A 14,472-nucleotide genomic window follows, 5' to 3' on the forward strand; every position below is an offset into this window, starting at 1 on the left:
TCCATAGTGTAAAATAGGCACTTGCTGACCTTCCAGGAGAACCCAAGAGCGCTGCTGCAGGAGTCTCAGCTGTGTCTCTTACATGGCAGTCGATGACTGGGAGCCCATCTCTCGCTTTCTCCAGGAAGCCCAGGGTCCTCATGGAGGCTGGCAGCTTTCCACTTCCGGGTCACTGGGTCTTTGGACGCTTTCTACCCAAGCATTCTTTAATTCTCACAAACCACCTGCAGCCTGGATACTAATTTACCCCCCCCCCCCCCCCCGTTTACAAATAAGGAAACTATCAAAAGACAGGAAACTGGTTAGTGTTTTAATCCGAAATGTCCCCGCAAGGGCTCACGTTTTGAACCGTCAGTCCCTAGTTTATGGAGCGGTTTTGGAGGAGGAGGAGCCTGACTGGTCAGAGTGTGTTGCTGGGAATGGGCTCTTGAAGGTCCTGACCTGCTGCCATGCCATGCCTGCTCTGTCACGATGTGAACATCCTCTCCACCTCTGCTCTTCCCACCATGGACAGAGCTGTCCAGCCCACCTCGTCCTCCACAAGCTGAAATCCCTCTGATATTGGAAATCAAAAGAGATCTTTTCTTCCATAAAACTGTTTCTTTAAAGCTTTTGGTCATGACAATACATATATGACTAACATATAACCAAGTACTGAAAGTAATCTCATTCTATCTCTGTTAGCCCATATCACCCCTCTAAATGGCTATCAAAGAAGGCCTGTTCTGTATGTACATACTTGGAAAAATAAACAGTCTAGACTGATTGGTCTTTGAGGCTACTTTTTTTTTTTTTTTTTAATAAGGAAAAAAACCAACTTTGGTTCTATGGAAAAGTGAGGGAGGTCAAACATTATGGGGTTGACTTATCAGTGTTTAATAACAGTTTCTGGATCAAAACTCTGTAGAACCTTATTTATGGACAGACAGTTACTGAGAAGCGGGGCCATTTTCTACAACCTTTTCATCTGAGAATGTTGTAGCTCTCCGCTGCGTTTCTGTTAGTGAGAGATGGGGTGTGAAATTTACTGAGTCTGCCAAGATTATCCCATTAAATTATCTGCTCTCTTCCAATGTAATTCACTCAAGAGCAACAGCTTGAGCCCTGGGACCCACGGATGACCAAGCCTGGGTGTTCTTGGGGGCAGTGTGGGGGCAAGGCAAGGGGTCAGGTGGTGTGGGACATCCCAATGACATCACATCCACCGCGACTCATTGCCTTACCAAAATAAAGTGGATGCCACAATTATCCCATTCCTAAACAAACTGAAAACCCCAACCAAGCTTACTGCAGCAAAGAGTGAGCCTTTCTCCTGCTGTTTATTTTTATTTTGTATTCGTTAGCTTTTGAGATATTCCTGGCATGCAAGTCAGGCTCCATGTAACAGGCAGCTGCATTTAGTTAAAGATTTTTGAAGCCGTCCCCTCACCCTTCCCCCCTTCAATCGCAGAACTTTCTCGGAGTCCCAGAAGACTGTTCCTTTCTCCTCCTGCACGTCCAGAGACCCATCTCCACTGTCATAACCCAGAGATTCAGTGAAGCCAGGCCCAGGACTTTCTGTTGGAGAAAGCCCCTGGAAGAGTCAAGTTGTTTCCAGCTGCAGCTGGACCTGCCTGGATCAGCTCCTTACTGGGACCCTGAGCTGGCAGTCAGTTCTCCTCCTAGAGAGCACTCTACTAAATCAACCCTCCTCCACTTCCACCCCTGGTAACGACCGAACTGCAAATGCACACATACTCCATCAAAAGACATCCCATCGCTCACTGGAAGGAGCTACCAGACACACTCCTCAAATCGCAGCAAAGTGGCATTACCACGATGCAAAATGCAATTCTTTTAGACCGAGAGGCCCTGGCCAGCCCCAGCACTTGCAGTCTGTCTCTACTAACAGCAAGACTGGTGGAAGCAGCCATGGCCCTCTAGGTGATGGCAAAGAAAACATTTCTCCACTGCCCTTAAAAAAACGTAAGGAAGCACCACCTCTGCCCCAGGCGTTAAAAGAAGGCAATTATAAGAACCAACCCAGGAGAGACTGTGTAGGATAGAGGTCAGTTCTGATAACCATGGCAACTCTCGGGGCTTACAAGCCCAGCAAAGCCATCCCCTGGTCATGTGACCTTGAGAAAGCAACTTCACCTCTCTGTGCCTCACCTGACCCAACGAATTAGTTATATGGTTGTCCTCACAAGGTAACGGTGAGAGCTCCGAGGGGTAGTACTAACGGAGGCTTTCGAGAGCCACTAACCCATTTCTCTGAAAATAGACATTTATATCAGTGTACTTAGGGTTTAAAGGAATCGGCTCTTGCCGGGCGGTGGTGGCGCATGCCTTTAATCCTATCACTCGGGAGGCAGAGGCAGGCGGATCTCTGTGAGTTCGAGGTCTACAAGAGCTAGTTCCAGGACAGGCACCAAAAACTACAGAGAAACCCTGTCTCGAAAAAATTAAAAAAAAAAAAAGAATCGGCTCTTCTGAATATACTGTGTACATTTTTTTAAAATATCTGAAATAGTGTAGGTGCTTTTGGATGCAAGTGGCATGTGTTTAGAAACACTTGAAAAGTTGAATTTAGAGCCCATTTTCACACACAGGAGACAGAGAATACAATAGATCAAAACTGAGTTTTTGAAGGAATCTTGGTCTTGGGTCTTGGGGGATGACTCAGTCAAAAACAAAACAAACAAACAACAACAAAAAACCCACAAGTGCCTGTCATGCAAACATGAGAACCCGAGCTCAGATCCCCAGCCTTCAGGGAAAAGCTGGCCGTGCACATATAAACCCCAGGCATAGACAAAGAGATCCCTAGAGCCCATTGGCCATCCAGCCTAGGTGGGTGGATGACCTCCAGGTTGAGTGAAGAGAGATCATGTTTCCAAAAACAAGGTGGAAATTGAAGAAGACACTCAACACTGACCTCTGGCTTCACAGGAACATGCATGTGCATATGTGCATGAACCCACAGAACCACATACATACATACATACATACATACATACATACCCTATGCTGCTCACTTGCCTACAACAGTAAAATAAAACAACTCCTAAGTATTAGATAATACCTCCTATGGACATTAGAGGAGCAAAAAATAAAACAAATCACTAATAAATGAACCCTGCCAGAGGCTGCCCGACCACACCCCTTACCTACCCTGCCTCTGGGGTGCCACCTAGCCATCGAGGTCAGATTTTTCAAGCATCCCTAATAAAAGCTGAGGCTGACTTGGGCCTTCAATGTATTCATTCACCAACAAAGCTGTCAGGCCCGTGACCCTCAAGAGACTCCTACTCTAAATACAGTAGGGACAGACCCCTACTGATATGGCAGTTGGAGACTTGGAAAATAACGGCAGAGTCTTGGGACGTCTCCCTCTGGCTTCAAGCAGCCAAGACACAAAATGAGCAGGATTCTGAGAAAGGATGAGGTAGGTTCCAATGACCGGGAGCTCTGTCTACAGAGGTTCAGCTTTGCAAAGGTAGGAGGCAGGCCAGAAACAACGCATGTGAAGGCTTCCTCCTCCCTGCCAATCAAAAAGGAAAGTGATGGGAGAAATATTGATCCACCTTTTTTTTTTTTACAATGAAATAAATAAAATATACGCCACGCTCCCCCCCCCCCTTACACTGATCTCCTGAGCCACTGACAGGGTTACCTTAGAAACCTCAGGCAAGAACAGACGTCAAGAGTTTACAAAAAAAAAAAAAAAAAAAAAAAAAGGAAAGGGATTTAAGGGATGGTAAGAGAGCAACAGGTTTGAGCCCATTATTAGGAAATAGAACAGGAATAGGCAAAATGAACTTTCTAACATTTGAAAGCCCACAATTAATTAAAGGCAGGGGGATTTGGGGAAGCTGCTGATAATAGTATAGTTTTACACGTGAAAATTCATTGTGTGGATGGTTATTTAAAAGCAGATGACCAAAAAGGAAGAGCAACCCTACATTCGAACCCCCAACCCCATCCCCACCAGCAGAGGCCGTCACCTAAAAAGCACTGGCTATTGTAAGGGTAAGAGCAAAAGGAGCCCACGGGAATGGTGCAATTAATCACGGGTGCCGTGCCAGGAACCCAGCCTTACTTAGAACCACCCCCCAGTTGTGCTGGACCATGGACCTCAGGAGAATGTTTACATCGGGTCAGCAGCACGGCCCATTTTCTTCTTTACATCCAGGTGTAATGGCACAGAGCCAGATGTTTGGCATCACCAAGCAAAACAGCCATGAGACCAAACTGTTTATATTTCATCAGTGTTTCCAAAAAAAAAAAAATCCTGCTGAGGTGAATCTTAATGACAATTAGAAGCTGTATTCACACACACACACACACACACACACAGCTTTGAGGTTAGCGCAAACGCACTTCAGAACTCTGCTCTGTGAGTGCTGCTCCGGTCCCAAAGTCATCTTTAGGAGATCAAAATCCGCACCCAGCTTCCTTGCAGAGTGCTCTGTACAAAGAAAGTCACCCCTAACTCTCAGTGAAGACGAAACCGGCAGTCAGTCAGTGAATGGATCTTTTCCCAGCTGTTAAGTAAACTAGACTCTTCTCTCACTGGCTGAGAGATGACTGACAGGAGACTTATTTATCTACAGAGGCTTGGGACTGGAAGTGTGGGCGGGAAGAGTCCCAGCCCCCCCCCCCAAGGGATGCATGTTAAAAGTGAGGCCCAAGACCCCCGGAGACTTTAATCAACTTTCCCCCTCCAACCTCCAAAGAATGAATTGGTTGTCTCCACTGGCACAGCGGGTTCTTCGCTCTCATTGTGTACCGGCTCAGACCCAGCAAGGATCCAAGCTTCCCGCTGGGAACTAAGACGCTCTGGCTGACGGTGGAGTTTTTCTCTAACTGTTGCCATTATCTCTGGAGATGACCAAAATCAAGTATGCATTAGATGGCTCCCCCTTCTCTCTCTCTCTCTCTCTCTCTCTCTCTCTCTCTCTCTCTCTCTCTCTCTCTCTCTCTCTCACACACACACACACACACACACACACACGTGCACACCCAGAGCACTTTGGAGCAGTGGGCCTCCTCTGACTGCTTATTTTGCACAAAGTGGTAGTGGCGGAGCAAACATTTTGGCCTGCAGAGTGACCCTCTGCAGGGCGGGAGGCTCTGAGCGCCAAGCCGTGGAGATGCGAGGCCGACGGAGTCCCCGGGAGCACAGGGCTTTTGTTTGAGCGGGTTCGCGGACAGCCTGAGCTCAGTCGGAGGCACTACTGGAGATGCAAACTCTCTCCAAGACAGAGAAGTGGACAAACTGGACCCCAGCTGGGGTGCGCTGGGAATCCAGGGAGAGATAAGCAGAGGACCAGCATCACCCCCATGACCCCTTCAATTCCTTCTATACTTCCTGTCAGCGCTGACAATCGTGGCTGACACCGAGGACCAGTACCCCAGCACACCGCAGCCTGCAACCATGTCCAGTTGCAGTTCATGGCCAGTCCTTGCTGGCCTCCTGCAATCGGTGCTGGAGGCGGCCAAACGCCCTGCTCCCGGGTGGGCGAGGCGCTTGTCCGCCACCCAGCTCTGCGGGACAGACCGTGGAACCCGGGCGCGGGCGCCGCTTACCTTGGGCAGCAGCCCCGCGTGTGGCCAGCAGCAGCGCGGCCAGCAGCGCCAGCGGTGGCGGGCGCGTCCCGCGGTGGCGCGGCCGGTGCATTCCTCCTCTCGTGGCGGCGGCGGTGGCTCCCTGGCGGCGCGCAGAACATCCACGGGTTCGCCCTGGGCTCCTGACCACCTCGTCACGCCCACAGGCACTCGCAGAATACCGGGGGGGACCTTTGCAAAGCTCTTTGTCCCTCTGACCTGCTCCCTCCGCCTCCGCCCGGCCGCCTCGGACCCGGGAATGCGGTTTCTCGGGGTACTCGGAAGCAGCCCTGCCACGGCCAGCCGTTCCGTCCCAGGCTGTCCCGGTCGCTCTAGCGCACCGTGTGTTCCCGGCTCCGACTCTAGAAGACCGTGCCCAGTGCCTGGAGTTGCGGACTCTGGGCTCACTCGGCGGCGGCTCCTCCAGCTCTCCGCGAACGCTCTTCTCGCCAAACTTGTCACTTTCCACCAACTCTACAACCCAGAGCCCCAGCCCGGACCAATGGCAGAGGCGGGCCCAGGCTGGGGTCCCAGCGCCCTCTGCTGCCGCCTTCTGGACCCGCACCCTCCAGTGCATCCCAAAAAGCAGCCCTTGCACCTCCCGCAGGCCCAACATCCCTCCCCTCCCCCACTTGCTTGGGACCAGTCACTGATGTTGACCGGACCCTTGAGACCTCTTAAGAAAGAAGGACTTTGGGGGGGGGGGGGACTTCCAGCCCAATGTGTGATTGGATGACTTAGGAGACCCAGATTGTAGCCGTCTTGCTATGCCACTGTTTAACTATGGCGTTTGGTGAGGGGATATGTACCCGAAGTATACAATGCCCCTTTGATTTCTTCCTTCCCAAGAGTTGCTGAAGAGGGAGTCCTGACACAAACCATTCTGACTCCTGTGTCCTTTTGTTTTTAATCCCTAGGCGCACTACTTTAACATCCCGCTCATCTGTTCTGTTTCTCTGGGGACACGAACAGAAGATTCCTCTGGGTCCTTTATTGTCACTGTCTCCAGGTGTCCCGAAAGGGGTTTCTCTGCCTTCCAAATATAAACATAGGGTACTATGTCAGCTCGATCCTTTTTATTCCTGTTGTGTCACTTAGGTATTCCGTTTCTTTGAGTAAGGTGTGTTTTTCTTGCTCTGCTCTGGTTTGGGTGAGTCTTTAAACCTCCTACTTACGGTGTTTTTATCCTTTTCTACTGGGCTGTCAGTTATTAACTTTGTAATTCATAAATGCTCTTAGTGTTCCCCTGCAGAGAATACCCGGGATCACATAAAATGAGCACCCACTGCGTCCTAGGCCCTAATGCTTTAGGTTCCAAGGATGCCAGTAACTAAGGCCCCTTAACAGTATTGTCCTCCAGAACATAAAGATGCTCAGACCCTGCCAGTGATCACATGACCACTTACTAAGTATTTCCTGTTTGCCTGGTGCTTTATATGCACTGAAACTTTTTAAGTCACTAAAACTAAACTGCATGTTACTTTGCTTCATTAAATATATTACTTCCCGGATTACAATTTTTAAAATTGGTGTGCAGAAAGAAAGTGAATGGCTTGTCCACACTCTCTATCGACCATGGGTGGCAAAACAATATCCAGATCCATTCCCATGAGCGGACTAAATGATTTTAACCCGAACCTGGCATGTTATAATCTTTTTGTAAATGGGGCTAAAGTGGATCAATATTGTAGTACTCTCCTGGTCTCAGCTTCAGGATTTTTTTGGTTTTGAGGCAGGATTTCTCTGCAGCTTTGGAGCCTGTCCTGGAATTCACTCTGTAGACCAGGCTGGCCTTGAACTCATAGAGGTCCATCTGCCTCTGCCTCCCGAGAGTGCTGGGATTAAAGGTATGCACCACCACCACTGCCTGGCATCTCTGGGGTTTTAAAATGAGCATCACTTGGCTGCAAATAAGAATTCTGTTTCGATGCTCTAAGTGTCCTGGATGCCTCAAACAACTGGAGGACAATAAGAGCTTGGTCTGAGAACAAGAATTAGACCACCATTTGGAGAATTTTCTTGATCTAATTAGTTCCTTGTCTTATTTGTTCCTTGTCTTATTCCGTGGACTTCCTATGTTCCATGGGAAGCAGGCCCCTAAACAGCAGAAACATGGAGGATGAACAGTATATATCCCAGCAGGTCACAGACTCTAAACCTCCAGCTTGGTGCCTCCAGGCAGGTGAACAGCTAGGCCATGCGAACAAATAATCACCTATTCTTTGCTAAGACCGGAGGGCAAGAGCCTGCCCAGCTGCCTTAATAGTTTTCCCTTTTTTTTTTTTTTTTTTTGTGAGTCTGACCTGAGGTCAGGGAATGATAGACAGAAGGGCCTTTGGGTCAAACAGTTCACCCCCACAAACTGGTATGTCTTCCAAGTCTTACCGCTTGTGGCCCACTCCGTCCTGTCTCAATTATCTCTAGTCACTCGCCTGGGGAACGTGCGGCATAAGGCTCTCTTGTTGGGAGAGTGTCTTTGATGGTTGGCTTTAGTGCACTGTGACACAGAAATCAAAGGCGCTCGGTTATCGTGCACAGTGCAGGTGGCCCTCCCTCCATCTGCAGTGTAAGGAGCCATCCAGCCAACGAGGAACCCTTCCTGTTCATTCATGCTGCCCCTGGTCCCCCACCAGACTGGGAGTCTTAGGTAACAGACAGCTGCCACGCCGAGTATACAGAACTTAATGGCGCTTTTATCAGTAGTTAAACCTTCCAGGAACTTAATCACAGAATCACAGACATGTGGAATGTGAGAGCTGGAAGAGGCCTTGGAAATTAACAAGTACGCCCTCCTGGGCATTTTTATTCAAAAGAACCGTGGCACTCAAAAAACGGTAAAAGTCCCCCACTCAAATTCACAAAGCTGGTCAAAAGCATTACCAGGAACCCAGACCAACCAGTCCACGGCTGTATGTAAGCCCACATCAGGCTCTCTCTGGCTCACTCTCTCTACACCCTTGCCTCACATCCCGTGGAGAAAGGTTACGAGCTATTGAAATGTCTCTCCTGCAGGCCTCCTCTGACCCTGGCCTTGTCTGTGCCAAGCCAGTACTGGCACAAGCAGATTAGAGCACACAGGCAAAGTTGGTCTCTTCCCTGGGGTCCCAGCTCAAGCTCTGATCCAAATACCCAGGAAGGTAATCCTCTGCTTTGGGTTCCCCCTCTCTAGCTCAAATTATTACCACTGTGAATACTCAATAATATAGCCTAATATAGCCACAAGCACGGTCAGGTACCACGGGAAGTAAATTTTTAAAAAGCCATAGTTCATTTATTTCCCTTATGATGTTATTGAATAAAAGACCCTTGTGGTGCATTTTATTGGTTTAGTCCAGGAATATAACACTAATTTTCCTTCTTAGAGAAAGTGTATGGCAGGATGGCTCACGAACTCATGAGCTGGGTGATGTAGAATTTAATCCTGCTTCTTTTAGCTGCCTGTAGGAACTTGGGTATAGTATCTCAGTTTTCTCATCAGCAAAAAAAAAAAAAAAATACATTAATGTCTACCATCTAGCTATGCTCTGAACAGTTGATGCTTCCCAAAAGCTTGGCACAATGCCTGTCATAGACTAAGTAGTCACTGTGTGCTAACTGGTTTATTAGTGATTAAGAACATAGGTTTAGTGTGGCACGGACCTAGCCAGATGACCTGAACAAATTATTTAACTTCTTTTTTTTTTAAGATTTCTTTACTAGTGATGTATACAGTATCCTGTCTGCATGTATCCCTGCCCGCCAGAAAAGGGTACCAGATATCACTATAGATGGCCATCATGTGGTTGCTGGGAATTGAACTCAGGACCTCTGGGAGAGCAGCCAGTGCTCTTAACCTCTGAGCCCATTATTTAACTTCTTTAACTCCAGCCCATTATTTAACTTCTTTAGGATATAATATTCTCTTCCAGATAATAGAACTAATTGTACAAAGCAATTTTAGTATAAAAATATTCATTATAAAATATTATTTATTTATTTATTCGAGATGGGATATCATTATGTAGCCTTAGCTGGACTAGAACTCATAATATAGACAATGTTGGCCTTAAATTCACAAAGAACCACCTGCCCTGTTTCCTGAGGCCCTAGAATTAAAGGCTTGTATTACCTACCATACTAGGCTTTCTTTATACAATTTTAAGATCTGTATACTATATAAATTATTACTATTATTCTTTTTTGGCTAAAACTCTTACACTATAAGACAGAATAAGTAGATTAATTTGGTCATATAACTTGAATTCCTAACACAACACTGATGGCATGTATTTTGACCCTCTATCCTTCTGTGTCTATTTGCACATGGACAGAAAAGAATTGTCATCAGAAACACTTAAAGAAGTGTTCGAGGGGCTGGAGCACTTGCTGGGGAAACATGAAGACCTGACTTTGATCTTCAGCAGTCATATAAAAAGCTGGAATTCTGTACAAGCCTGTAATCCCAGCACTGAGGATGGGAATTACGGGTGGGGCTGCAGAGACAGGCAGATACCAAGAGCTCACTGGCCAGCTAGCTCAAAACAGAGAGCCCCCAGTTCGGTGAGAGACCACTTTCAAAATCCAGAAGGTGGAAAGAAAGAGAAGAAGACTTTTGATGTAGAGCTCTGGCCTCCACATGGCACACACAGGGTCATGTGCACCCCATTTGTGCAGAACCACACATGTACTACATACACACAACTCCCAGCACATGCTAAAACAAACAAAAACAAACAAGTACATACAAAAGAAAGCAAAGCCTCTAAGGGCTGTGGATAAAGCTAATCCTGAGCCGGCACAGAATACAGAGTGTAGTGCTTCCAAGGACAAATGTAGGAGGAAGTCTTGGTAATCTTTTATTCCGTGTGAGTTTCTTGACCAAAAAGGCTCAACTTTCAATAGTTTTTAACTGACAAATTTTGCCTTGCAGAAGTCATCACCGGGACTTATGAGATAGTTTAGTGGTTAAGAACACTTGCCTATGGGCTGGAGAGATGGCTCGGTGGTTAAGAGCACTAATTGCTCTTCCAGAAGGCCTGGGTTCGATTCCCAGCATCCACATGGTGGCTCACAGCTGTCTGTAACTGCAGTTCCAGGATACCTGACACCCTCATACAGATATACATGCATACCAGCAAAACATCAATGCACATAAATAAACATTTAAAAAAAAACAGAAAAGGAAATTTAAAAAGAGCACTTTCCTTTCTTACAGAGGAATGGAGTTTTGTTCCCAGCACCTACGTCAGTAAGCTCACAATGGCCTGTAGCTCCAGCTCCAGGGAATCTGACACGCTCTTCTGGCCTCTAAGACCATCACACATGTGTACGTACCCTCACGCTGACACAGAGACACAAATAGCAGAATAAGTCTTCTTTACAACATGTCCATAAAAATAAAAAGAAAGAAAGAAAGTGCAAAGCCTCTGTCTGATGGTGGACTTGTCTCTAGAATACACACGACACACATGGAAACTCCCACAGCTCCAGGACAAGAAGACAAGCCGGCCTTTAAAGCGGGGGAAATACCTGACAACCCCTTTACCAGAAAAGATGTTTGAAAGGGGGCACGGAAACCATGAAAAGATAAACAATATTCATGATTAGCAAAACACATATTAAAGCCATCATCAGACGCCACACAAGCCACAAAGAGAGAAGGCAATGCTAAGAAGATGAGCCCTGCCCCAGGTGAGGATTCAGAGTCTGGAACAGCTTGGAACTTTCACTTTTTGCTTACGGGAATATAAAATAGCACTTTAGAAAATAGTGTTTTTCAGTTAAAAGCAAGATCTATACCTACCATATGATCCAGCCATCCCTCTCCTAAATATTTATCCAACAGAGATGAAAGGAAATGCCCACAAAAGGACTTATACAGGAAAATTGATAGCGGTTTTATTTGTAATGGACAAAAGTTGGCAGTAACCCAAATGTCCATCATTGGGTAAATGGATAAACTCTGGTATATCCATATAATCCAATACAGCCCAGCAATAAAAAAGTAATAAATTATTAACACACAATTAAATGTAGACAATAATTATGCCGAGCGATAGCTACATTTTAAATATATATACTGTGAGAGTCTACTTATATAAAATTCTAGAAAACGTAAACTAGTCTATACAGATGGGAAAAAAAACAGAACAATGTTGACCTGGGGTCACGGAAGGGGAGGATGAATGACACACGGATGTTAAGACATTCATCATACTCATTGTAGTGATGGTTTCCTAAGTGTGTGTGTGTGTATTGAAGCTCATGGGAGAAGTTTGAATCTAACCTGGAGAGACACAGATTGCATAGAAGGAGTTTAATGAAAAGAATTAGTAACTTTGGTTAAAAAAAAAAAAAAAAAGAGCAGCCAGGAATATAAGGTAATTACATGGCATCACAGGGCAGAGAGAGATATCTCCATGAATGGCAGATTGGAAAAGGAGTCAGACTTGGACACCTCGATGGCACGGAAAACTGCTGGTCTCAACAGTCTGAGCAAGCCATTGGCGGCTTGTTAGAGGCCAAGTCAGAGACCAGGATCAAAAGCAGAAACACGGAGAAGTCTGAGCACGGCGGTAGGCAGGAGGCCTTTAGGACACCAGGCGGTGTGCGATGACCCAGCAGCGCTACCCTTCTCCCCCGACCCTGCAGCCTACAGATAGACTGTGGGGACCAGAGAAGGAGCAGCGGCTGAGGATGTGATTCTGCATGCCAGAAGTGGCTGCATGCAAGTCACGTGGTTTCTGGGCCAGCGTGTTGAAACTCCATGACCAGAAGAAACTTGGGGAGGAAAGAGTTTATTTTGACTTACATATCCCGAATCACAGTCCACTGAGGGAGGCCAAGGCAGGAACCCAAACTGACCAGGAACCTGGAGACAGGAGCTGGTGCAGAGACAGTAGAGTGCTGCTTACTGGCTTGCTCCTCGTGGCTTGCTCAGCCTGCTTTGTTATAGCACCCAGGACCCACCAGCCCTGATGGCACCACCCACAATGGGCTGGGCCCTCCCACTTGGATCAGTCACTAAGAAAATGCATTACAGGTTTGGCATTAGCCCAATCTTACGGAGGCATTTTCTCATTTGTGGTTCCCTTCTCTCAGACGACTGGTTTGCGTCAAGTTGATGTTAAAACTAGCCAGTATAGTTTCCATCTTGAAGGACTTTGAGCTAGAGGCTGCACCGAGAGACTGTTCTCAACTCCAATAGATGTTACCAGGCAACATGAGGATGGCCTATGATGAAAATTGCAAAATTGTCCTCCAAATTCTTCCCCTAAAAATGATTGCTTTAAATGATAAATGCTTAGAGAAATTCCAGTGTTTCTTATATGGTATATATTAAGGGTAAATTCAGAACTGACTCAGAGGAGCAAGCAGAAAGTGTATGCTGTTCACTTTACTGCATGTCTAATTTTTATAAATATAAGTAAAAACACTTTAACCATAGCCCACAGCTAGCTCTGGCTAATGCCCAAAGAAGAAGCCTTGACGTGAACACTTTGTTAACTCGCGCCCACCATGTCTTCTTTTCCGTTCTCTCCTGTAGACCCTCCAGTGTGTGTCTCCTTGCTCTTTGTTAAATTTACGGCCTCTTTTTACCTTAATAGTTGTTACATTTGCGTTTGTGTCACTGGATGTCTATTTTCAACCATATTTATCTCAATAATACTTCAAAGACATTTTCAAAACAAGTCAAAAGGACATTGTTTGAAGAAAGACCCAAAACACAAAAGACTGAGATTGAGAAAATTAGAAGAGGCAACTGGGATAGATTAGACCATTGTGGTAGGAGAAACCACAGATATCCCCACATCCTTCTGTAATTCACACATTCAGAGAACTCAAGGAAGATATTCCTTAATAAGTCAAGAACAGGTTGCAACAGGGCAAGAAAGAAGGTTAGGAAAACAAAGATAGTTCTACACTTCACGATATCATGGTTGAAATTGAATATAGAGGAATGAAAATGTAAGCTCAGGACACAAAGGAATGGTAGCCAAGGGGCAGGAGGAAACTGCAGGACCACCAGAGGAGGAAGTCTTCTTAGGAATAAGGACTCTAAAAGAGATAATTATATAAAACAGGATAAGATAATTAACAAATAAGGTTTGCTTCAACTCAAAGATGTGTTTTAACACATTAAAAGCTCAAATTATTTTTCCATGGTTGTGATAAACACCTGAGAAAAAATAGCTTAAGGGAAAAAATTTATTTGTCTTGGGCCCTGGTGTTAGAGATTTCAGTCCCGGGTTAAGCTGACTCCATCGTGTTGGGCCTGAGACAGGGCAGAAGTGTCATGCTCGTGGCAGCTGGCTCCAGTCGCTGCTCACCTCAGGGAAGTCAGGAAATAGAAGAGGTGAGAGATAGACTTTCAAAGACATACTTCCAGTGATTCACCAATTCCAATCGAGTCCCACATCCCACCACCTTCTAACGTTCCACTCAATTATAAATCATTAAACAGATTAATCCAATGATCACATCAGAGTCTTCATGAGCCTATCAATTCCCAAAAGTCCACCAGCTAGCAACTAGGCAAGATTCTTCATAGCCAAACCTCAACAATCCTAGGGAAATCTTAGCACAACAGCATATTAGGTGACAAAAGACTCCTAGGGCTTAAAAAAAATCATTGCAAAAATACAAAATACTAAAAACAAAGAGAAGTTTCTAAAAACTTTCCAAGATATAAAATAGTTAACAAAAACAAATTAGGTACAAATAAGATTGAGAGCAGCATTTAGTATTTATAACCACAGTATTGGAAGCAAAAAAAAAAAAGCCTTAGACTTTTTGGAACCCATTTTATATGGAGGGATATCTTGCTCAGCCTAAATATAGTAGGGAGCAATGTGCCTTACCCTCTCTGAGGAGAAGATGGGGGTGGGGTAGGGAGTATTTGGA

At 45.9% G+C, this 14,472-nt stretch overlaps 1 protein-coding gene across 2 annotated transcripts in view; it reads right to left on the reverse strand.

The window, feature by feature from the left end:
* Ror1 (receptor tyrosine kinase like orphan receptor 1) overlaps positions 1-6,088 on the reverse strand; it is a 342,771-nt gene extending 336,683 nt beyond the window's left edge. Inside the window, exon 1 of one of the 2 annotated variants that reach the window (XM_050136345.1) lies at positions 5,572-6,088. In XM_050136345.1, coding sequence (XP_049992302.1) covers positions 5,572-5,662 — 91 coding nt within the window. In that variant the 5' untranslated portion in view covers positions 5,663-6,088. Of the gene's footprint in view, positions 1-29; positions 142-5,571 lie in introns of those variants that run through there. The other variant, XM_050136346.1, reaches the window with a different exon arrangement.
* Between the last annotated feature and the right edge of the window lie 8,384 nt (positions 6,089-14,472).

The sequence above is a fragment of the Alexandromys fortis genome, unplaced genomic scaffold (genome assembly GCF_014885135.2).
Source record: "Alexandromys fortis isolate MF-2015 unplaced genomic scaffold, M_Fortis_MF-2015_v1.1 scaffold_13, whole genome shotgun sequence".
Lineage (NCBI taxonomy): Eukaryota > Metazoa > Chordata > Mammalia > Rodentia > Cricetidae > Alexandromys > Alexandromys fortis.